A 24,261-nucleotide genomic window follows, 5' to 3' on the forward strand; every position below is an offset into this window, starting at 1 on the left:
GTAACTTTTTGTCTCTGAAGTTTTGGTTTCTCTCTGTCTGAACACCCCCTCGTGTTTCCTCATTACTTCTATCTCGTTAGGAGACAGGAGTGCCTCGTCAGACTGAAACTGGCAGAGTGAAGCTGCCGTACATGAAGTTATCAAAGCTAGCTCAATTAGCAAGCGTGCTAACTGAAAACCTCTGGACCGGCTGTAATCCAGCGCAGAGACGAGCTCTGTGTGGAGCAGCTTTAGCTGAAACAACAGCTTCTGACCTTCTCCCTAAATTAAATGTAGACTCTAAATCCTCTGGCCGGTCAATGATTAACGATTACTTGGGACATAAGACGCTTTCGTCTGAGCTGCAGCTCGTGATCAATAGGTCATTTCAATCGGCTTCCTTCCATGTTGAAGGAGGTCTGGTTGGCGATCGAGAATAAAAACACATCCTGAAACCTCTCTGTTAACACACACGGATGCCAGGAAACACACCGAAAGGCATTAATCTGCATTACTGGAGCGGCATCAGATGTTCCTGACTGGCTGGAACCGCCTGGACCTGAACCAGCACGGTCTTCTCTGATACAGAGCAGAGCGCCAGCACAGGGCAGTGATGGATAGATTTCTGCTGCGCTGAGACCAGCACGTTATACTGCGTTTCAGCAGCAGCAGATCAACCCAGAGAGGCTGCCAAGCTGCTGGATCGGAGTCCATTAGCTGGTTTCTGCGCGATAGGAAAGCAGAAGGTGGACGAACATAACGAGATGAAAGCAGATCGAACGGCTCCTTCAGTGGATGTCTTCATATGGGATCTACAGTTAGGAGCCCCTGACATGTACTGAAAACACACGAAGAAAAGACGAAACACAGTATGAGAAAAACTGATTCTCAGCTGGTTTGACCAATCCTTAAAATGACTTCAGATTTGTGCTCAGGCTGGTACTTTAAGGGGCGGGGGGGACACACACATGGTCCACAGGTTACACTGCGTTTCAGTCCGGTCCACGTTTGTACACGAGCACTGAAAGCATTTCCTGGTCATTAGAGTCGACTAATGAAGGCATTTAAGTCTGTAAGCCAAACATGGACTTCCTCAAACCCACAGAACAGCAAGACAGTGAGCTGTGTGTGTTAGCTCGCTGTGTTAGCAGCGTAGCGGTGCAGACTGTCTGTGTGTGTGTGTGTGTGTGTGTGTGTGTGTGTGTGTGTGTGTGTGTTAGCTCGCTGTGTTAGCAGCGTAGCGGTGCAGACTGTCTGTGTGTGTGTGTGTGTGTGTGTGTGTGTGTGTGTGTGTGTGTGTGTGTGTGTGTGTGTGTGTGTGTGTGTGTGTGTGTTAGCTCGCTGTGTTAGCAGCGTAGCAGTACAGACACCAAGTCTGTGTGTATTCATGTGTGTGTGTGTGTGTGTGTGTGTGTGTGTGTGTGTGTGTGTGTGTGTGTTTGTTAGCTCGCTGTGTTAGCAGCGTAGCGGTGCAGACTGTCTGTGTGCATTAATGTCTACCGCTGGAGACATTTCTATCGTTGCGCGGTCTTTCCTGTCGTACCGCCCAAACCTCGGTCAGAATAACTCATGAAACCTTTAACGACATCACTCTGAGCTCGAGGTACTGAAGGTGGGATTTGTTCATCTTTTGGCCACTAGGGGCATCAGACACACAGCTTTGACATCAACGATAGGACCAACGATCAACGTTGTCGTGGCTGACGTGTTAGCATGCATCCTCTTCCAGCAGCTGCTTGCTGGTAACACTGACGGAGCTGAAATGAGAGCATTCATTAAATTCAGTCGCTCTAAATGAGAATCAGCAGTTAAGTGTAGCTGGAAATGCTTCGGCGCTCTCTCGGCACCCAGTGAGCTGTTACACACTGATTGAGCTATCCATCCTTAATTAGCATCTGCTCGCTGTGAAAGCTAAGCAAAGAGCAGCCTGGCTTAGTTAATGAGGGCAGAGCTGATGAGTTTTAGAGAAGCAGTCCTGCGAACAATGAACTCCTCTCGCTCTCTGGAGGAACACCAGCACGCTGGAATCTCTAATTACTTTCTCCTGTCGAGGTTCAGAGCGCTTTGTCTGTTTTCTCTGCAGGCTGTCTGTCCGTCCACGAGAGCAATCCAGCTCTGAGAAGTCAGGACGTCTCTCGCCCTCTTGCTCTAATTGGTCGGGCTGTTGTTGACCTATACACACGGCGGGTGCCGACAGGCCAGAGCGCTCAATCATCCAGAGGGCTGTTCAATCACAGAGAGCCTCTCTGGAGCCGCGGAGGCCCGGTCGGAAAGTCTGATTTATTGTCTGTGTGTTTTCTGTACCGGCCGCTCGGTGTGTCGGCCACACGGCACAGACCGCCAGACTCTGCCTGTGGGCTCAGGTTTGGCTTCTCTGAACAGCCATGACGGTGGCAGACCTGGCAACCTCACCGCGATAACAACACCTCAAGAAGCTGCAGACAATCACAACAACCAGCTGGAGTTAATCAAGAACCCCGGCACACAAAATGTTCCAGTTCTCTCTAAAACAATAAACTGCTTTTACATTTCTGGTCCGCAGACTTAACAAAGCAGACACTGCCAGATCATTTGGGAGGTGTTGATAGGTGTAGTGTTGAGCGTTGGTCAGGCCAGGCTAGCTGGTTCCCTCTGCTCCAAGCTTTATGCTAAGCTAGGCTAACCGCATCCTGACTACAGCGGACACACATGATGAATATAAAAAGCCTTTTTCCGGTGATAAAAGAAAATAATGGTCGACTAGCACGTTCTTCCAAGTGGTCCCTGAACGCAACACGCGTAGCCGCTTAAATCATGTCAATGCATCACACTGCCTGAAGCAGTGTTAGTGTCGTACTTTCAAAGAGAAACAGACAAAAGAAAGTTCAATGAATCAGACAAACTGAATATATTTGCTGTTTAATGTGGAGCCAGCTGACGTTTCTCACAACCTACAACATGAACTCACTGCGCTGCAAAGCAACGAGCCGCCGCCGAGAGCATCTCCGTTCAACAGCGACTCAGTCAAAGACTCAAAGACTCGAGAGCGACTGAGCAAACCTGGAAAAGCACCTTCAGTTTCACTTCCTCCAGCGACGGCAGCGATAAAACAAAGTGTGGACAGACGTCTGGCCACGTGAGACGAGGCCTTCACTGTCTGTCGTAGAACAGCAGAACATCTGTGAACCTGACGCCATAAAACGAAGCTCTAACGACAGAGTTTAGGAGGATACGAGGATGAACACGATGCTGAGGCTCAAACACTCTCAAACACTCTACGCTCTCCGGCCGTGTGTGTGTGTGCGTGTGTGTGTGTGTGTGTGTGTGTGTGTGTGTGTGTGTGTGTAAATGTTTTCCCTGGAACATATGGTGACGCATTAATGAGACACAAACCAGTCTGAATATGGATCAGCCGTCCTGCCTGCCTGGAAAAAGTCCCACAGCGTTTCTGCTCTTTGTCCACTTTGGCAGCGTCCTACAGATGTATAATGTGTTCCATGTTCTGTGTTCTGTGTTCTATGTTCTGTGTTCTATGTTCTGTGTTCTGTATTCTATGTTCTATGTTCTATGTTCTATGTTCTATGTTCTGTGCTTTGTGCTCTGTGTTCTGTGTTCTGTGGTTTGTGCTTTGTGCTCTGTGTTCTATGTTCTATGTTCTGTGTTCTATGCTCTGTGTTCTATGTTCTATGTTCTTTGTTCTGTATTCTATGTTCTATGTTCTATGTTCTATGTTCTGTGCTTTGTGCTCTGTGTTCTGTGTTCTGTGGTTTGTGCTTTGTGCTCTGTGTTCTATGTTCTATGTTCTATGTTCTGTGTTCTATGCTCTGTGCTCTATGTTGTTCTATGTTCTGTGTTCTTTGTTCTGTGTTCTATGCTCTGTGTTCTATGTTGTTCTATGTTCTGTGTTCTTTGTTCTGTGTTCTATGCTCTGTGTTCTATGTTGTTCTATGTTCTGTGTTCTATGTTCTTTGTCTATATTCTGTGCTCTGTGTTCCGTGTTAAGTCAAGAAGGACTATTGGACAAACTGAAATGTGGACCTGATGAAGGTGCTGGATGAGGAGTGATGATGGATGAAGCTATCAGAGCTCCTGAATGTCTGAAAGGTTTTCACTCTCCGTCTGGACCAAAGTGGCGCCGTCATTTCCTTAAGAGGACATTTATTTCTCCACTTTCATTGTTGGAGGACAGAAGTCCTGAGAAACCATGAGTCCATACGACAGCGTTGAGGACAAAGGTTTAACCCGACCGTCTGAACCTCTTCTGTCTGTCTCACCTGTCGTCTGTGAAGTCTCAATCAGGTGGGTCAAAGTTCAACTAGGAAGTAGCTCTCATAATACTACACGTGGTCCTTCCTTTCCAAGTCTTATGACTGGTCCAGCCTACTGCGCTGTGATTGGCTCAAACTCGTCGCCTCGATGTGAGGGCTTGAGGACGGCAGGAGACAAAGTCCACATGGGACGGAGGCTGTGGTGGATGAATGCGTCAAACAGGACCATCACCACAGAGACTGGGTACATGTCCCACGTGAAAACTAAATTTGGACTTTTTTCAGTTTTGGGATCAATAAAGTTTTATCTTATCTTATCTTATCTTATCTTAATACCAGTCTTCCACGTTCAGTGTCACACGTGCGTCCACCTGCGCTGCTGTCGCGTCCGTCTTTGCAGGTTTCACCCAAACGAGCGGCCTGATGCATCTTCTGCGGTCAGCTGATTAGAGAGGACGCGTGGTGCTGCGGCGGACACGTCGTCCTCAGCATGTGTCCAGAGTCAGGAGACATCGTTAGACACCTGCATCTGAAACACTTGACTCTTCATCATCGTTTGTAATCTGAGGAATTTGAGGAGTGAAGACTTCTGCTTTAACAGATGTCCACAGTTTGAAAGACTCTTCAGCTTTCCACAATAACTCTTATTTACTTATTTACTGTTTACTGTTTAACAGACAGACAATATCGACTACAGACTGTGTAGTGAGTGATAATTTATTGCTTATTGAGGGTGAATATGTGAGTAAGAGAGTAACGAGACGCCTTCGTTGCGTTTATTGGTACAAACCTCCTTCAATCCATTTCCTGATACTTCCAGAAGAGAAGCACAGACTTCTTCTACTGCCGCGCTCTTTCCGAGCAGCCTTGAGAGACACTACATGTTTGATTAAAGCAACAAAAGGCAGAGAGGCAAGGTAAAATTAGCCCGAGCGTGTTTGGCAGGAAATACCTACAGATCTGATAGGACGACTGTACTTTCCATATAAGGCGGGGTCCTGACCTCTGTTAATGAATGCCCTGTCGGGAGGTTTTATGCCTCTGTGGGAACCGGACAGGGAAGCTCACTGGGAGCTGATGGAGCGCCGGTGTGATTGTTTGTGCTCTCGACTGCTTTACAGAGTGATTTACCTCCACAGACAGAGGAGCGGCAGCCTGTGAGGTGAATTTAGGACTCTCTTACAGAACTTAAGCCCAGTTTCAGGACTAATTTTACCACTGAGGCTCCATCCAGGAGAGCTGAGAGCAGTCAGGCGCCGGGTTGCTTTTGCCCTTAATAAATGATTTCTCTCGTGCTTTGCCGTGTTTAAGTCCCTTTGTTTTCCTTTGGTTAAATATCAACCATCACACGCTACACATGATTTCTGAATTCCACGAATTGTGATCCAACATCTTCATTTCTTCTAGGTTTTCATTGTTTCTACAGCTTGCTTTTAGCAGCATTTCTAATTTAGAAAGTGTTTTAAACATTTCTATGGCTGCAAATGATTTCTGTCACAATTAATCTAGCTGGATGGATCCATGAAATGTCAGAAAGCCCGTTCGAATCTCCTGAAGTCCACAGTGATGCTGTGAAATGTCTCGTTTTGTCCAAAGATGTTCAGTTTATTATCACATCAGACAAACAAAAGCAGAACATCTTCATGAGAAGCTTAAATTAGAGAGTGTTCATCACGCTTGAAAAGATTCAACAATTAACTGATTATTAAAATATCTGCAGATTAACTTTGACTGATGATTCCACTGATAATTTTCCGTCTCACTGTTTGTAATCATGACTTCATATAAAATCCCTGCGTTTACTTTCCAGATCATTTTCAGTCTCTTAACGAAAGCCCTCCGTCAGCTGCCTCCTCTCCACTCTGGAAATCTGCTGCCTCATTCACTGATGCAGCTTTTCCACTGTGTCCTCGGGGCAGAGCCATTTACAGCACCGAGCTGCCGCCTGGCCCGTGGACGCATCGATTCGGCTCATATTTCTGGCTGCTGCTGCTGCGGCGATGACGCCCTGAGGCGAGGATCGGGAGCTAATGCCCGGGTCAACTCGCCGTGCCGCCCGGCGAACGAGGCACAGGTCACACAGAGAGATGGATGAATGACAGCAACCACGAGGAGCAAAGTCTGCTCACATGAGCTCAGAGTATCTGCAGCTGAATCAGGAAGAAACATCCAAAACACACTGCTGTGCTCTGTGTGTGTGTGTGTGTGTGTGTGTGTGCGTTGTGGTTGTGAAAGAGGGATTATAACGTGCACATGAGCAGATAAGAAGAAGCTGGTGCATTTATTACGATATATGGACGCCATCAGATAAGATAACGGCTGACATGCTGTGTGATTTGGGCTGTATCTGCTGGGTGAGAACCTCGTAACTCCTAAACGTCGGCTTTTCAGGAACTGAACAACCTGTTTCTTTGTTTTTACCTTGACAACCATGTGTTCAGCCACAACTTTCCAGAAATATTGCAGAAGGAAAGTAGAATTTATAACCTCTCTACACTATGTTTTAATTCTAGACTCATTCAAGACCTCAAAGTTTGAGTAAAAGTTTACAAATTTTTTGAAATATTTAGCAAAATGATGCTCTGCAAGCTTTAAAAACCTTTAAAAAGGCTTTAAATACCTTAAAGCATCTCACGGTTCCTGCTGCGACACGAGTGCTTTGAATGAGATGTCGGGACGTTTCCCAGCCGTGCTGACAAACGCAGGTATTTCAAGCCAAACGTGATCTTTTTCCAACCTGAACCAGCTGTTTTCAGAGCTGAACCACAGACCGTCACAACACAACACTGAAAACTGAAACGGAAAGTTTCAGCACATCCGTAGAAGAGAAACGGAAAGATTCCACAGGTTTACAGAAAAATTCACGTTAAAGCCACAAGTCATCTTTAGGACGGAGGGACGTTGCTGTTTGTCCCCAGAGGACGCTAACATCAGGTCTGAGCCTTTATGATGCAGAGCGAACTTCACGGTGGCCAAGTTGGGACATCAAGGTGAAAACTACATGTTTCAGGGTTATTTTAAAAAATTCATTTCAGCATAGACGCAGGGTGCAAAAGGAACCTTTTTGTCCACCAGTCAACTGACTGGTGGATGCTCAGCTCCTACCAGCTGCTCAGTAGATTTCGTTTTTTGGGTTTTTCGCTGGTGAGCGAAGCTGATCGAGCAGTTTGCACGTGACTGCTGCTGTTTGTGTCCTGTATAGAAAATATACCAAAGAGCTGCCTCTTCACTCTGTCCTTCACATCGGCGCGTTCGTCCACGATAAGCGTCACAAGCTGTGGCTACATGCAGGTGATTCAGGAGAGCGTTCATTGGACGGTCGGCTCGGCTGACCTTTGACCTCTCACCTCCTGCTCTCATCCTGTCACTCTGCTCTGTGTTGTTGTTTGTTTCTTCTCCTCAAACTGAATTCTGACTTCCATCAAAACACAAGAGAATAATTATGAAGCACGGCGGTTAGTTTGATCAATGCAGGAGGACAGACGAGCTGGGGGACGCTGTCCTGCCTCTCACAGCTCAGTTTGTACCTGAAGGAATCTTTTCCTTCTACAACTGATTTAGTGGAAACGCTGAAAAGATGAGACGAAAGGAGCAAATTGATTCAGTTTACCGGCAGCAAATTCACACACAACAATAACAAGCTTAACAAAGGATTCATCAATAAACAGCTTATCGATCTGTTCAATGATCAGCATCGGCTGTGTCTGTATCACTGGTCATTGATGCATCTGTGCGACTCTAGTCTCATTCATACAGCTGTCGTTCTCCCCTTCATAAACTCGATGAGAAACTAGCTCAGCTCTTAGATCCTGTGAGAGAAAAGTCTCAGCTCGAGCGCGAACGTCCATCGACCTGAAACTGCAGTTTGAGCGCTGAACATCAAACAAAAGGCTGCAGAAACATGAGTTTGTGGTTTGGTATTCATCTGCTGATTTCAGCTTCTCAAATTAAAGGACTTCTTTGTCTTGTATGACAGTAAACAGAACATCCACACTGGCAGCAGCATCGTGCTCCATCAGCGATGATTAGCACCACCGGTCAGCTTTGCCGCCGAGTAATTAAGATACGTACCCACGACATCATCTTCCTCCTCCTCACCGCATGTTTCCCATCAGCCTCTACTGTCACTCCATTAATGTCACATTAATGACGGCTGCTATATTAATAATGGAGGTCCTGGTATTGTGCATGCTGGCTAACTGAAACAGCATACTGCGACACTGAATGGAGCTGACCCACCTCCATGAATTCCACCTGTGCTTTTCCTGCTATAACGATTCAAATGTCTGCTGTGAAGAAGGGCTGTTAGACATACTGACACATAGGCCAAAGACCTGCAGTGATACATCAGGACCCTGCAAGACCCGGTTAGACTGAATAATCTGACTCAGGTCCCAGGACAGGTCTCAGTGACGAGGAACCGAGTGAACCAAAGCCTCCGGTTCTTTGTGAGATGCAGTGGAAACATCTCACGATCTCCAAATCATTCACCGCCTCAGTCAAATAACTCTGAGATGAACTAACCAGCAGACAAACAAACAGCACAGAAAACGCTGACTCACCGCGGCCGTCGCTCTGAATCTCGGAGAGGATCTGGGAGTAGTTGACCGGCAGCTTGTTCTCCTCGAACACCCTGTCGACGAGGGTGATGTTGATGCTCTTCAGCTCCGTGTACAACCCCTCCACGGCAAAGTAACATGGCCGATCATCCACCTTGTTGTCACTGAACACGAGCATCACGTGCTCCCTCCACCCGAAGTGCTCACAGATCCGCAGGGCGAACTTCCCCAGCTTCTTGTGGGTGGGACCCGTGTTGGTGATGGACGGGTAGACTCCACCGTAAAACGCCACGGCCGGGGCGCCCGCCGTCACCATGGGGACGTCCCAGTGGGTGGTGAAGAGGCCAACGGGGGATGAGGTGTAGGAGCAGCCCGGCCCGATGAACGCCCACGGGTCGTACGCAAATTTAAGGTCCACAGCCATGAGCGGGGCGATGGACTCGGAGCAGATGCCGTCCTTGTCTTCGCTGTTCTTGAAAGCGTAGGTGAGGTGGTGGTCAGGCAGCAAGGTGGGGTCAGCGTTGACAGTTTTGACAGCCCGCTCTAAGGCGGGACCGATGCGAGGCCAAGCCCAAGGGTAATCTGTGTTGCTCTGCGGTAAAATGACGGCCAGCGTGATGTTCTGGTGCGCCCGGTGTTCGTGGTGCCCTCGAGTTTGACGTCTCAAGCTTCGGTGCCGAGTCGACCGCCCGGCGACCGGCTGCGGGTCGAGCAGAGCCAGCAGAACCAGTAAAACCAGCAGGAGCGTGGTGCCCTCCATCCAACAGGCCATCCTCAGCGGCAGCAGGTAGTCCACTTCAGCACAGCTGAATAATTTATCCCCCTTAACTGCAGACACACAAGGGAGACATTAACAAAACATGCAACATAAGTGACGTCCTGTCCTGTTATTGGAGCTGCAAGAATGATGTTTCCTTCCCCCAATAACTCAAATCTAATAACGTAGCCAGGACTGTGACTGCTTTGGTGGTCATGGTCAAATTCACTGTAATAATTTTGTCCAAGTCAAGCCTGAGCGGCCTGAGTGAGTCTGAGGCCACGTTCAGTCGTGGGAGAAAAACTCCCCAACGCTGAGAAACAAAGGATGATGTCCCTGCCAGCCCTGCCCGCCTCATACTAAACAGAACCAGCATGTTATACTGAAAGTGATGACGGTCTCTCAGACAGGGGCAACACATTGTCATCTGGAAATACACTGTTTTTAAAAATCCACCCAAGAAATAACAGATTTACTGACACTTTCACTGTTAACAGACTGATGAGCAGGTTTGCATGATGTCTGTTTTGAACTAAGTAACGCTGACAAAATCAACCACTGATTAAATATTCCAGTCATGTATCATAAACATCCTTCAGTGGGAGGAATTTTTAAAGGCAGCAAGCAAAGCTGTATTACCCAAAGGTCTTTTTTTGTTTCCTCTGAGGTGTGAAACTGCAGAGACGCGAGTGATTCGTTATTGTCCAATCATTGTCATCACGCTGAAAACCATGTCTGGTGTTTAAACTGGGAAGCAGCCACTGAAGTACATTTCTTCAAGTGTTCCTTCAAATACCACGTTAAATTTAGATTTTTGCAAATGTTGCATATTTGACTTTATGACCATGGTCAACAGCTCCTCTGCAGACAAAGACTTCACAAGTATGACAAGCTCATAAAATACGCTGCATCGCAACAGATGAGACTCAACCTGCTGCAACATTAAATCATCAATTACTGAACGGTCTTCAGCAGAGCCTGACCAATACTGAATTTTGAGGCCACTGACAGTTACATTACATGCAGTATCTTTGGCATCTCTGTATATGCACCAACCCCAATACCATCTCAGCAGATACATCAGCCCGGACAATTTATCAACCAGGCTTTTACCTGTAAGGGACCACTGTGTGGGATCAATGGACCACCCCAACCCTAACCCTGTAAGCACATCTTCATGCTAACGCTTCCAAGCTTTTTAGTGTGTCAACATTTTAAAGCATGAATCATGGCTGTATCAGAGGATTGTGTTGCATCACATTATTTTTCATTTACATAAGAAAAGGCTTTTACTACTGCGTGTCATTATGACATCATTACTGAAATCAAACATTTTTTCCTGCTTGTGATAAGTGATCATCTTTCCTTCTGTAATATGAGCACAGAATATTCAGATTTCTGCTTCACAGATAGCATCTCTGCTGGCACTAATAGTCCTCCATACATTAACGCCAGTCTTGTAATGGAGAGCCATGTAGCTTAAAAGCATCAACTCCCTCCGGACAGGCACGTGCGGCAGTCAAAACGTCGATTACCGTCTCAAATGTGAATCAATGCATCACTGCTCACAGTGACTCTGTACCTCAGCGGGAGTCTGCTCTCCTCTTCATGTTGACTGCAACTTTGCTCATTTTAGACGGAAGAGGCGCTGATGGTGAACCAGCTAACCACCCATGCCCGCGCAAACATGCCCGGCGCGTGCCCTCCCTGGCAGCGCGTGAGCAGCGCGCGGTGTGCCGTCACCGTGACTCCAAGAATCTCTTTTCTGTCCCTTTTTGTCCTGTTTTTGTCCTCTTCTTGTCCCTTTCGCTCCTCTGGATGAAGAAAATGAGTGAAAATCTGCTTGAATCTCAGCTGGTTTTGCGGATAAAACGATCAGAAATGACAAAAACCTCTAAAGGTGGTTTCTTCTGAAAGTGAGCCGCGGGAAAAGTCGCGTGTTAAAGTTTAAAAATTCGTTGTTGTCGGTGGAAAGAGACAAAAAGCCAAAGTCTCCATCATCTCACAGACCGAAGCAAACTTAAACGTGTTCACCTGCCAAACGTAAGCACAGGTGTCCTGTCACAACCTCGACGCGCTACGGGCTTAAACACGCAGAGTATGTGGAAACGCTCATAATCCACATTGTCCACAGTCAGTGAGGGATCAGTGAGTCCAGTTCACATCACACGAAACGCTGGAATCCGGCAGGTAAAGTCCGCGAGCTGATCCCTGTCACACAGGTGAGCGCGCGGCTAAACGCGGCCAGTTTGACTAAAACGTGCCATGAAGCGAGTGCTGGTGTAAATCTGCTGCTGCTGGACAGAGACGACTGAGGTCTGACTGGGCGGAGAGAGAGGGAGGGAGGAGAGAGGGGGAGGAAGAGGGAGGGAGAGAGGAGGAGGGAGGGAGAGAGAGAGAGGGGAGGGAGGGAGAGAGAGGAGGGAGGGGGAGAGAGAGAGAGGAGGGAGGGGAGAGAGGGAGGAGGGGGAGAGAGGGAGAGAGAGAGAGGAGGGAGGGGAGAGAGGGAGGAGGGGGAGAGAGGGAGGGGAGGAGGAAGAGGGAGAGAGAGAGAAGAGGAGGGAGGGAGAGGAAGAGGGAGGGAGAGAGGAAGAGGGAGGGGGGGAGAGGGGGAGGAGGAAGAGGGAGAGAGAGAGAGGAGGGAGAGGGGGGAGGAAGAGAGAGAGGAGGAGGAGAGAGGGGGAGGAGGGAGAGAGAGAGAGGAGGAGGGAGATAGAGGTGGAGGAGAGAGGGGGGAGCAAGAGAGGGGGAGGGCTAATGGAGGGAGGAGGAGAGGGGAGAGAGGGGGTACACAGAGATCTGAGAGAGGGAGATGGAGGGAGAGAGAGGGGGAGGGGGTAAGGAAGGAAAGGGAGGGAGGGGAAGGAGACAGGAAGAGAGAAAAGAGGAGGATGAAGAGCCAAGAAAGGTGGAAAGAAAAGGAAAAGAGGAACAATGAGGGAGAACTACAGAGGAAAGTCAGGAAGGAGAGGAGATAAGGACGTAGATCAATATGGACAGATGGACAGACAGACAGAGGGACAGATGGACAGGTAGATAATCTTTGCTTGCTATTTTCACATAACATCATTGTTCATGCTGTGAACGCTCTTCAGTCGATGTTTGGCACATTGTTTCCTCTGTGGTTTGAATTCTGCACAGCTTTTATTCTAAAGTGATATTATTAATATTAATATATAATAGTATTTCATATTCAGGATTCTTGACTTGTTCTTCCTTTTCTCTCTCTGAGGTGACCTTCATGCACCAATAACCTGTATTGTGATTTTGTACTTCACCGTGATTTCAAAATAAACTGATACACACACATATACACACATATACACACATACATACTGATACATAAAACAAAGCAGCCCTGCATGTATTTCCAGTACTGCCCACAATGGTCCAGTATAACTATTATCTAATTTAATATATTCTCTAATACATGAAAAACAGTCTGCAAAAGCAAAATACATCAGTTTAAATAGCTCACAAATACTGTCAGTGTACTCCTGTCTCAGTACACAGTGTGTCCTTTGTGTACTTGTACTGTGAAGTCCCGCTCGGTCCCTTTGCTCCGTTCTGTCGTTCTCCATTACGTTTTATAGCTGTTATGTTCCATCAGCGCAGGCGGAGGATCGTCTCGTTCCATCACGGTCGTTCCTTTTACGAGCGTTTCATGGATCAATAAAAACAAATACCAACAACAATTAAAGGAGGAAGGTTGCTGCCTCCACCCACCACATCATCCACCAGCTGGATTTCACACTTTTCACATTTGTGAAGACTTTTAATGGTTTGACTGGGAAAGACGTCTCAGGCTGCACGTTCACCTCGTCTCGATTGACCACACTGATACCCAAAAGTACTCAGAGAAGCTCCTCAGTCATCTAAAAGCAGATCCAGAGCCACCACCAAGACTAGAACCTATGACCACTAGAATCACCTTTAGTACGAAAGAATATCCTGAAAGACCCCAGGACCTCCCCAATGACCACAAGACCACCACAGGACCCCTAGAACCTTTTCAGTGACAACTTGCACCTCCTACAAAAACACCATCTGAAGGCTCGAGACCTCCTCACTGACCACAGGAACATGAAAAGAAAGAAACTTCTGGACCCCCAGAACCAAAAGTCCAAGACCTAAAGGACCAACACAGTCTCCTACTCGCACTACTGATCACTGCAGCTTCTAACAAACACACATGAGGGTGTGAGCTTTTGTTGTTGTTGTTGTTGTTGTTGTTGTTGTTGTTGTTGTTGTTGTTGTTGTTGTTGTTGTTGTTGTTGTGTGTGTTCATGGAGATGTTTTCAGACCAAACAGGTTTCTCTAAGAAGAACTGCCTGCTGGAGAGCTGCAGGACGAGAAGGACGCACCTTCACCTTCTGTCTGCATTCGCACCACCAGCAGGAACGCTGGAGCGGCGTTGGCATGGCGACATCGCCTCAGTGCAACATGAACAACAACAATAACAAGGCTGTCGGCACATTTGTTCATGTTGTGCTTCATGTTTTCAGGTCAGCGTTACGAGCTGCCGTTTTTTAAAAATGGCCGCTGCTGCTTTAGCCGACGTCTGTCACCAATCAACGTCGTCCCTCAACATGGCGCTCTGAGAATGAGGACGGTTCCCGGTTCTTTCAGAGCAGACGCAGTGAAAAGGGGGTTCTTCTTCTGTCCTCTTAGAACTGTGGAACAGAAAAGGCCTCATGTCAGCCAGTCCAACAGCACCTGAGCACAGAGGAAGAAGAGGAGTGAGGCTTGGACACACACACACACACACACACACACACACACACACACACACACACACACACACACACACACACACACACACACACACACACACACACGCACGCACACACACACACACACACAGTATTACCAGATGAACCCTTCAATAAACGCAATAAAAGCATTTCTAGGACTGAAGTGTGAGCTTCAGACGAGCGACTGGCTGAAGGTTTTCATGGGATTTGATCCAAATCTAAGCAGGAGGCGGTGGACTGACCAGCAGCTTGCTGCAGCTGCTGCAGCGTTCAGCTGACAGTGACGGGGTCTGGTAGGACAGGGGATCCGGTAGGCGTTGAGACGCTGAGGAGAGCCGTTATCTTAACGAAGAGTGGGAGTCAGCGTCTCCTACACGTCCTCCATGAAGACCCTCCACTGCCACTCATGGGCCATCAGCACCGTCCCTGCTCCTCTCTCAGAACATTTGTCTCACGTCCCTCATTCATCTTGTGCTTTCACAGTGGACACACACAGGACTGACAGCGGGGGGGCTGCAGGGACGTCAGCGGTGGACAAAGACTGGAATAAAGGTTTCACTCGGCAGCAGAGGTGAGATACACATAAAAACTGCTGCTGCTGCCTCCTTTGTCCTGCTGAGAGGGAACACTGTGCTGTGATGAGACGCTGTCGTCCAACACGAGCGTCCGTCCTCCTCTGCTGAGGACAGGAAGCATCTGATAAACATGGAAGTGCACGTTTGTGTGCCAGAGGACGGTGGAAGTGTGCATAAAAAATGCTTTAATTAGAAAGTCGTGAATGTTTTTAAATGAGCAAAACTCATTAATGTTTGCAGCAGACGACAAATAATAACGACTGTAAACATCTAAAAAAGTTTAACCTGGACGTCATGTTGATGTGAGACAGATCAGGCGGCTCCTCCAATGTTTGACGGACAAACAGTGCAGGAATGTAACTGAGTACATTTACTCAAGTACTCCACTTAAGTTCAAATTTAAGGTACTTGTACTTTGACTATTTCTCTTTTATTACGTCTCAAAAACATCGTAAATAATTATAAAAATCAATAAATATTGTACTTTTACTCCATTACATCTGTCAGCTTTAGTTACTCTTCAGACTCCTTCCTGTCCAGTGAAAAGCTCGTATCTCCAGATGTGTTGAATGCTTGTGCTGAACTGAAGGATGAAGAGTTCCTCATGTCTTCTTCAGCTCAGTAAACTCTTTAAAAGCCTCTTGATCAGCTGAAAAACTTCGTCACAAAGCTGAAATAAGATGAATGAACACATGAATGAACACATGAACGCAGCAGGAGCATGAATCCACAGACAAGAGAGAGGAACACTTTACTCACACAGGAGTACTTCTACTTTAAGTCACTGATGATACTTGCATACTTTTCCGTAATGTACAGCAGTGAAGGCACCATGAGGCCGTCAGTGACGCGTTCAGGCTGCAGCTGTAAATCTTTTGAGCGTAATCAGCTGAGCAAAGGTTCAGTTTATTGCTCTGAAGTTCAGCTCATGAGAGGAAGGCTGTGTCACCTCCTCTTCCTCAGATGGTTCATAGTCTTACTCTAAGATCTGTGGGTCTGTGATGAAGCATTACGATGAAGGAGAGGAAGAATCAAAGTGATGTCACAAATCTTGAAAAGTGATTAACTCGTCATAAAACATGTACTGTGTTATTTCATCTTCACGCCAACGTGTGAATGTCCCGTGGCAGCATGTCGGATGAGGGACTTCTCACACAGGGAGGTCAGAGGTCAGAGGTTAAGTTCAGTCAGCTGATCAGTTAGATTGATCTCAGGCGTGAACTGTTTCTGCATCTGAAACACATTTAACGTCTGTGCACTGCACATGCTCACAGCAGTGAAGGTGTGAACACTGAAGCAGTGTTTCACATGTGATCAGGTGACATCAGGTGGTTTTGAGATCAGGTGACATCAGGTGGTTTTGAGGCGTTTCACAGCAGAAAACACGGATTCAGCGTGTGCTTTGTACGGCTCTTTACTCTAAACATCCTCAGAAACATGAACATTTACGGAGCGGGAACAGCTGGGATGGTTTCCTGCTGCTGGGACACGATGTGTCACTCGAAGTCAGCAGCGGCAAAGAGGCGACGATCAAACCGCAGAGTCAAAGTAAAACATCAATAATGGATTTTCTTCCAGGCGTCTGGAGCTCCAACCTGCAGGAAACATGAAGGGACGCTGCAGCAGCACTGGACACATCGTCCCTGTTTGATCTGTAGACATGTCCTGAGTAGCACACGTGGTTCAGTGCAGATTAATATGACAGCGGCTCGTTCCTGGACTGCTGCTGGCCGGGAAATGTCCTGTTTGGGCTCTTTTTGTCACTTCAGGGCTGAGAAATACATGTTTGTCTCAGTGCTGGAACAAGTACTCAGAGCCTTTACTTAAAAGTACTAATACCACACAAAATACTCCTTCTTTATAAAGTCACATAAAATGGGACAGCAAGTAAAATACACATACTCTGAATGTGTACTTAAAGAAGTATTTTCATTTTGTACATCATATCACACGTTTCTTGTTATTTAAAGTAAAACTACACATTGATTTTTGCTTTCAACATAAAAAAATAAAACAGATGAACAGTCAGATTACTGTCGCCCAATCAAAACAGCTGGATGGAGACGCATCCAATGACACACAGCGAGTGTTGTTTTCATCCAATCAGGTGTGAGAAGGTTTCCTGAAACTGAGTCCCTTAATTGTACTTTTAAATCCCATTAATTGTTTATAGCAAAGAAGTCGAGTTAATGGTTGAATGAATGGATTATAAAACATGATCTAAAGGCCTCCTCCATCTGTAAGACAGCAGCAGCTGAATGTCAAACAGATGTGTTTGTCTGAGACTCACAGCTGGACGTCTGCAGATAATCTGGACACAGATGCCATCGTCACGGCAACACGACAGTTTGTCTGACTGACAGCACTGATCATGAGCATCAGGTTTGAAGGATGACCTCCAGGTGCAGGAGGCCACGCTCTCACTGTCCGACGTCACATCAGGTGGAAGACGTTAAACAGTCGTCATCCAGCTTGTTCTCGTTAACCGTCTTCAGGAAACAGCTGGCCTGTGCACAGCTAAAAAACATCACAGACTAACAGGCTGTATCCTGCACAAAAGCTGGCTTTAGAGACGGACTGCAGCTTCTCGCAGTGAGGTTCCAGGTCTGGTACCATCGTGGCAGCAGAGAAAGCCAAAACCCACAGACCAAATCAGCTGTTACTAGATGGACAAACGAAGCATCAGTGATCGTTCGGTCTCTGCAGCTTTGCGCCGTCAGCAGTCTGTGGGCGTCTCCTCGTATCATCCATCCATCTTTAATCAGCAGTGTAACGGTGTCTTGGCTGTTTTTCACTCCTCTGTGTATCGATGCCATTTCAACAGGAAGTGGAAGCGGCCCCCCTTCAGGTTCTCCTTCTCAATTATTCAACACAAAAGGATGTAAATATTCAAAAAGCTGTGGGTCTGCCCACTGAGTGCAGAGCAACACGCCTGCGTCTCGCACAGATTCACCGTGTTTCTACAAGTCAGGGCTGATTTCACTTTCTCTCCAAAGCGTCACTGCAGATGAGGAGCGGGGTGAATTTTAGGAATCTGAGTCCTGTGTGCTGAGATCTGTGAGGTAATGTCTTCTCTTTAGCCTGCTGCTGCTTCAACATGTTCAACCAAGATAAAATGTCTCCAGAGGCCTGAAAGACCGTCTGTGAGTCATTTATCAGTTCATTGTTTGACTGATCGGCGACGTTCACTGTCAGCAAACAGCGCTTTAAATGTTTGAACGGAGTCATTCAGTGTCGCCATCGGACGGTTTGGATCATTGACCGCCTCTCGCTGCCCGCTGTCCTCCATCTTTAAAGGCCTGTACCAGACGTTTGCATGTTTAGTCCTTTAACACGAGTCACGTTTGCTTCACATCCCTGCGAACCCTTTTTACACATGAATACATATATAAAACTGCATGAGCTGTGTAACATGTCAGTTCTGCCAATGTTACTCTAAATTTGTGAGTGAGGGCTTTTCACGTCAGTCTGCCCTTCATCTTCAGCTTCATCACCACTGAACAGTGGACGCCTGCCTGGCTGCACACGTCTGAATCACCAAACACGTCTCCAATGTGTCCAGTGGGTCAAAAAGGTCTGCTGCTGTGCTTTGGAGGCAGGTTTAAGAATCAGGATGTCCTCTTCTGTCCCAGACGCATCAATAAGCGCCATGGCAACAAGAGCAGGACGTGCAGACGGATGTCAGTCGACTCACAGAGAGCAGTGAGCGATCGTAACACGTTCGTCCTTTCTACATTAAAACTCCTTTTCTCTGTAATGAAATGCTTCTTTCTCGATTCATTTTGTTGTCTCAGCTCTGCTCTTCAGTCGGCTTTGATGCGCCTGATGGTGGATGATGTTAGCTAACACGAGCAGAGGTAAGCTGAAGCCGGCTGATGTTACAGAGGCAGGTTTTTATGTGCAGCATTATGTTGTTAATGTCCCTAAAAACAAAGCTAAAACTCCCACAGCCTCTGACTACAAACGGCAACACATTACACACACAGTACACACAGTATACACAGTATATATGTATAAGGTGTGTGTGTGTATGTTTATTAGCAGTCTGGCGGCCCACTGGTGGGCTCTCGGAGCGTTTCTTGTTCATTTTTCTTCCCATTTATCGACACAAACACTGCGTTCACGTTTCTGCTCACATTAAACATCATGTGAAAACTAAGATTCCTGTGAATCCATGATGGAAACCATCTCAAGACACGATCACAGCAGGAGTCTCAACAAACACCAACAGCAGACGAACAACCGTTTTTAAAACGGAGGCGACGTGGAGGAAACTCACCGCTGACGTCTCTCATTGATCCACAGATCGAAAATCCTCCGTCCAGATGACCCACTGCAGTGAAGACATTTAGTCCAAAACATGAAAATAATCCACAGAAACATGTTCTCTCCTTTCACGTGTCCTCTGTGTCTTCTGTGTTTTAAGTGTTGAAACTTCAGGAAACACAGACAGGACGGCCGCCATCTTGTCTCCAGGTTTGAACATGAAACCTACCTTGACCAACACATCTGCCATGTGAAGCTTAGCAACCAGAGCAACCAATCACAGTCAGAGATTAACAGAGGGGCCGCCTTCTCTTATTTCTGTGAAGATTGGGCCAATCACATCTGATGTCGTAGATGACTGACGTTTTGAAAAACCAATGAAATTCTGAGAGTTTATTTGTGCTTCAAATCCAGAATTTATCAGCAATATTACACACAACAGGAAGTGCTAAATATATTAAATGGCCTCAATATGGACATGGGTAAAGATGGCTTAAATATGAATTCAGATGGCCAAAATTTTGATTTCATGAATAGAAATATAGATATTTATGGAGATAAATATATAGTAAATTGCCTTTTGTGGAGGACATGAATATTAATATTCAGTTTGTATTGTATTGTTAGCAGCTCATAAGGCCCAGATATGGTCATCTGCAAGATTATATTAACAAAAAAAATATTCAGCGCATTTCCACGCGTTCACACTTCTATAACTCAGCGTTAGCAGCACTCACAGTGTTTCTGACCGCTGGTGTTTCCTTCAGAAGAGACCAGAACCATGAATGGACTCATTCAGTTCGCTTCAGGTGAGTCTTTGAAAGGTGTTTGAGGCTCATTTCTACTGGACTGGTGTGACGTTTCCACAGCAGTGACGATGAAGAGACGACGAAGAGCTCATCAAACACAGCAAACACACGTCGGCGGCTAAATGTGACCTCATGAACGTGAGCTTCAGCTGCAGATAGAGAAACGTCCTCACCTGAGCTCCATCACATAAACATCTTCATCTTCAAATGGTCCATCATCATCATCATCATCATCATCATCATCATCATCATCATCATCATCACAGCAATGAATGAAACCAAGCACATTTAGTACTGTACCTCAGCACACATTTGAAGTACTTGTACTTCAGTAAATCTGACAGCAGCTTATTTGTGATGTTTGTTATAAATTAAAACAGTTTATATGAATGTGTCTGTCATAATGTGGAGCTTTGGACTGTTGGCTGGACTAAACAAACGTGGTGAAATGGTCATTTTTACTGCAGTACTATTTTTGACTAAGGACTTGTATTTGTATTGTGTAGTATCAATACTTTTACTTGAGTAAAGGGTCTGAATACTTCCTCCACCCTGCGTAGATATACGGGTGTGTTCATAGAAAAAAAAAAGCTCAGCTGTAAATACAATTCACCAAAATGGTCAATAAACGAGGTTCTTCGGTTTGTTTGAAGTCTTTCTGAAACTGTTTCGTAGTTTTTCTGAGCCTCCATTCAAACTTCAGTGCAGGGGGTCCCACCTGCGACTGCCTGTGAACTTTCAGGTGTTTTTTAAATTTTAAAGCATAAACTGGAGTGTACAGTATTTCCCTCTCTAATAATTATTGGGATGGATTAGTTGTAAATATTAAATACTGTGGGAATAACCTACATGTTTGGGTCTCAGAGGACAGACAGAGGACACATGTAAAACGTGTGTCACTCAGTTTTTGTCCTCTGTGGCTGAAAACAAAGCGTGCAGCTCGTCCTCGTCGTGACGGTCTGCTCTGATTCAGCGTTTACACAAATTAAATCAAGGCTTTAAACCTGATCAGTGGCGTCTGTTTATGGCTGATGCAGCTCTGGAGGAGAGAAAAGCAGGAAGCCTAATTTAATTCAGTTTTTATGGTTTTATTTAGCTTTATTTGAGTATCCTCCTTCTCCTTATTAATCTTTATGTTTTTACATGAAAAATGATTTAAACTGTTTAAACTAAATAAAGTTGACAATTATTTTGTTTCATTTTTGTTTCGTTTTTGTTTCGTTTTTTGTTTTGTTTGTTTCGGTCATTCTTGGTCGTTTCATTTATCATAAAACATCCTATTTTATCATCAAGTCTTCATGAGTTTTGTGTGTAAAAATCCTCATTGGTGAAGTAATTAAAGCTGTCATGAAGTAAAAAGTACATTATTTCCCTCTGAGATGTAGAACAAGTAGAAAGTGGCATGAAAAGAAAAGAAGTACCTGAAATTTGTACTCGAGTAAATGCTGTCGTCACATCCCACCACTGACTGTATCTGTAACAGTGAAGATGAGCGATGAAGACATGAAAGGAGAGAATCACTGTATCTGCCTGCATCAGCTCGTCTGACGTGTCCACGGTGACGTCTCCTCCTGCCTGCAGGTCCAGGTTGGACTGCTGGACATGAAGTGCAGGTGATGATAGTGAATAAATGTCCACCGTGTCCTGAGTGTGTAAAGTGGAGTCATTTTCATTGTTTTGGTTCTGGTTGTTTCAATAATTTAAGGGTTGAATTCTATTACATCTCAGATCATTTTTGTTTAGATTTAGTTCTGTTCAGTGCGAATGGTTGTATTTTTATTGTTTGAAATGTAAATTCTTGGACCACAGGAGGAATAGTCTTCACTGCAGTGAGGACTGATGGGGATCCGTAATAAACAAATAATAAACAAATAAACTACAGTTCATTATTCTTTGATTTGTTTGTCTTTGTTTCTTTTTCATTTCTTTCTTCTTTTCTTTGTCTTTCTCTGAATAAAAACCCAAACTCTCCTCGTTTGTTGTTGGTCAAAATGTTGTTTTTTGTCATGATGCGTCCTGGAATCGAGCAAAATTCCAACATTTCTACATTCTGCAGTATTTGGAAAACTCCAGCGTTGCAGCTTTGTTTTAAAGATTAACTCTCTGCCCATGCTGCCTTCAAGTGCCGTCAGAAATATGATGAAAAAAAACACTGCTGTGTTTCTATTATGGGATTTTAATAATTTGTGTTTTCTTCTCTTCAGTCTACGCTGCGATCACAAACAGAAGCCAGTAAAATAAGAACTATGAAAAGTGATCGCAAGTCCTCACTGTGTCTGTTTTTACATGCAAAATACTTTAAATGTGCGTGATGTTCACTTCCTAACTAGAAGCTTTGGGATTAACAGGGTGTACCTGAATGCATCGTGTGACCTTTGTGTTGTGGCATTGAGTTTGTTCTCGGTTAAAACTCATCGTTTCATCAAGACGCTCAGAGAACTCATTATGAGGCTTACAACTCTCCTCCTCTTCCTCAGTCTGTCCCGCTCAGCAGCAGCAGACAATGGGACAGCGGAGGTGAAGGACAATGTCCCACAGCTGAGCGTCCAGCCTGATGTCTGGACGGAGGTGAGGGAGCTCAGGGACCTGGTGGTGGAGCAGAGAGCGGAGCTGAACGTCCTGAAGAGCAGACTGACGTCCACAGAGAGCGAGCTGCAGGAGCTGAGAGACGAGCTGCAGGCCGTCAGGACCAAGACAGGTGGAGTACTCACATCCTGTACTGCAGTAAAGTAGCAATACCACAATTCAAAACTACTGGTACAAGTGAAAGTTCCAAATTGTACTAAAGTAAACTTACCTGCAAAGTGTTCTCACAGTAAAGTGAAAGTACTCATCAGTTCAGTGCAGTTACTCACAAATTCAGATCAATAACACAAAATATACCAAAGAATCCTTCACAATGTCATACGATTGGTTCAGATAAAGTTAGCAGCAGAGTACACCGTCATTAGTTTCAGCTCCACCAGCTGAGCACTGAAGTGATGAGCACATGAATGCATCAATAATCCAATAATATACACTGTGGTCTTGTTACTTGTACTTAGTGAGTATAAGTTAGTAAAAGATTAGAGTACTTCTTCATCGTCAGCACTCACTGTGCAGATCGGTCCTCTTCAGACTGTTAAATTATGGAGGCCCAAAGGCGCCAAAAGAAGTTTTTAAACGTGACCAGCTGATCCGGGATGAATCTGTGTTCTGTGTTTTCTCAGAGAGCCCAAAGGTGGCGTTCACTGCCGCTCTGACAGATTCAGGACTGCTGGGACCCTTCAACACCGACACCACCATCATCTACTCCAACGTCATCACCAACACGGGCCAGGCCTACAACCCCTTCACAGGTAACAGCAAAGTGCCGCAAATATTCTGACACCACCACAAAACCAGTATTTCTATGTTCTTTCTGAAATAAATACTGAAAATAATAACTTGATTTTTCCAACTGATCTCTGCAGGTGTGTTCACTGCCCCGGTCAAAGGAGTCTTCTACTTCAGGTTCACGGGCATGGACTACCGGTCCGCGGTGCACATGGGCGTGGCTTTGTATAAGAACGGGCAGAGACTGATGCTGACCTATGAGATCAACGTTAACAATGGATATTTTGAACACATGTCCAACGGAGTGACTCTGGAGCTGGAGAAAGGCGACGTGGTCTACCTGCGTCTCCCTGCCAACAAAGGACTGTATGACAACGACGAGAGCCACAACACGTTCAGCGGCTTCCTGCTCTTCACTCTGTGATGAACACGTCGGTCAGGCTGGCGTCACGTCACAGCAGTGCGAGGCGTTCGTGGTCCACAGAGGATGAGCACACATGCTGGTCTGCTGGCTTTCAATTAGCAGCAGGCTTCAATCGTCCCGTGAAACACGTCGACATGTAGTTTCCTGGATGGGCTGGAGCTCTGCAGACGTTCACGCTTCTCAGATGATGCATCCTAATAAAAGTCCACTGAAACTGTCCACTGAAACTGTCCCCTCTGTCAGTTCATTCTTTGATCCATAATATTTTCTACTTTAAATACTCGACTCTGTACTTTACTGAAGCCGACACACAAAGTGACAAGAAGAGTGAGAGGATCATGTGGACACACTGTGCCTGTAGTATTCCTACAGTATTCCCCTGACTAAACCACCTCTGTGGGGGCGAGGGGGCTCCCAGTCCTCCCCCAGTTAAAAGTGAACAAATCACCGACTGATGGTGATGAAATCAGAGCGAATAGAGTGACTTCATTCATCGTGTGGACACAAACATTAATCCAATGACATCATGTCGCCCTCTAGTGGTCAATTATGTGTTATTGCACTGCACATGCTGAC

The 24,261-nt window shown here is 45.9% G+C and overlaps 1 protein-coding gene across 1 annotated transcript in view; it reads right to left on the bottom strand.

Annotated features, from left to right (window-relative positions):
* Positions 1-11,233, bottom strand: part of npr1b (natriuretic peptide receptor 1b) — a 55,156-nt gene extending 43,923 nt beyond the window's left edge. The window contains exons 1-2 of the mRNA XM_070967236.1: positions 11,125-11,233; positions 8,789-9,613 (exon numbers count right to left, since the gene is read on the bottom strand). Of these exons, the coding sequence (XP_070823337.1) occupies positions 8,789-9,557 (769 nt within the window). The 5' untranslated portion in view covers positions 9,558-9,613; positions 11,125-11,233. The remainder of the gene's footprint in view (positions 1-8,788; positions 9,614-11,124) is intronic.
* Positions 11,234-24,261: the final 13,028 nt, after the last annotated feature.

This window comes from Chaetodon trifascialis, chromosome 7, assembly GCF_039877785.1.
Source record: "Chaetodon trifascialis isolate fChaTrf1 chromosome 7, fChaTrf1.hap1, whole genome shotgun sequence".
Lineage (NCBI taxonomy): Eukaryota > Metazoa > Chordata > Actinopteri > Chaetodontiformes > Chaetodontidae > Chaetodon > Chaetodon trifascialis.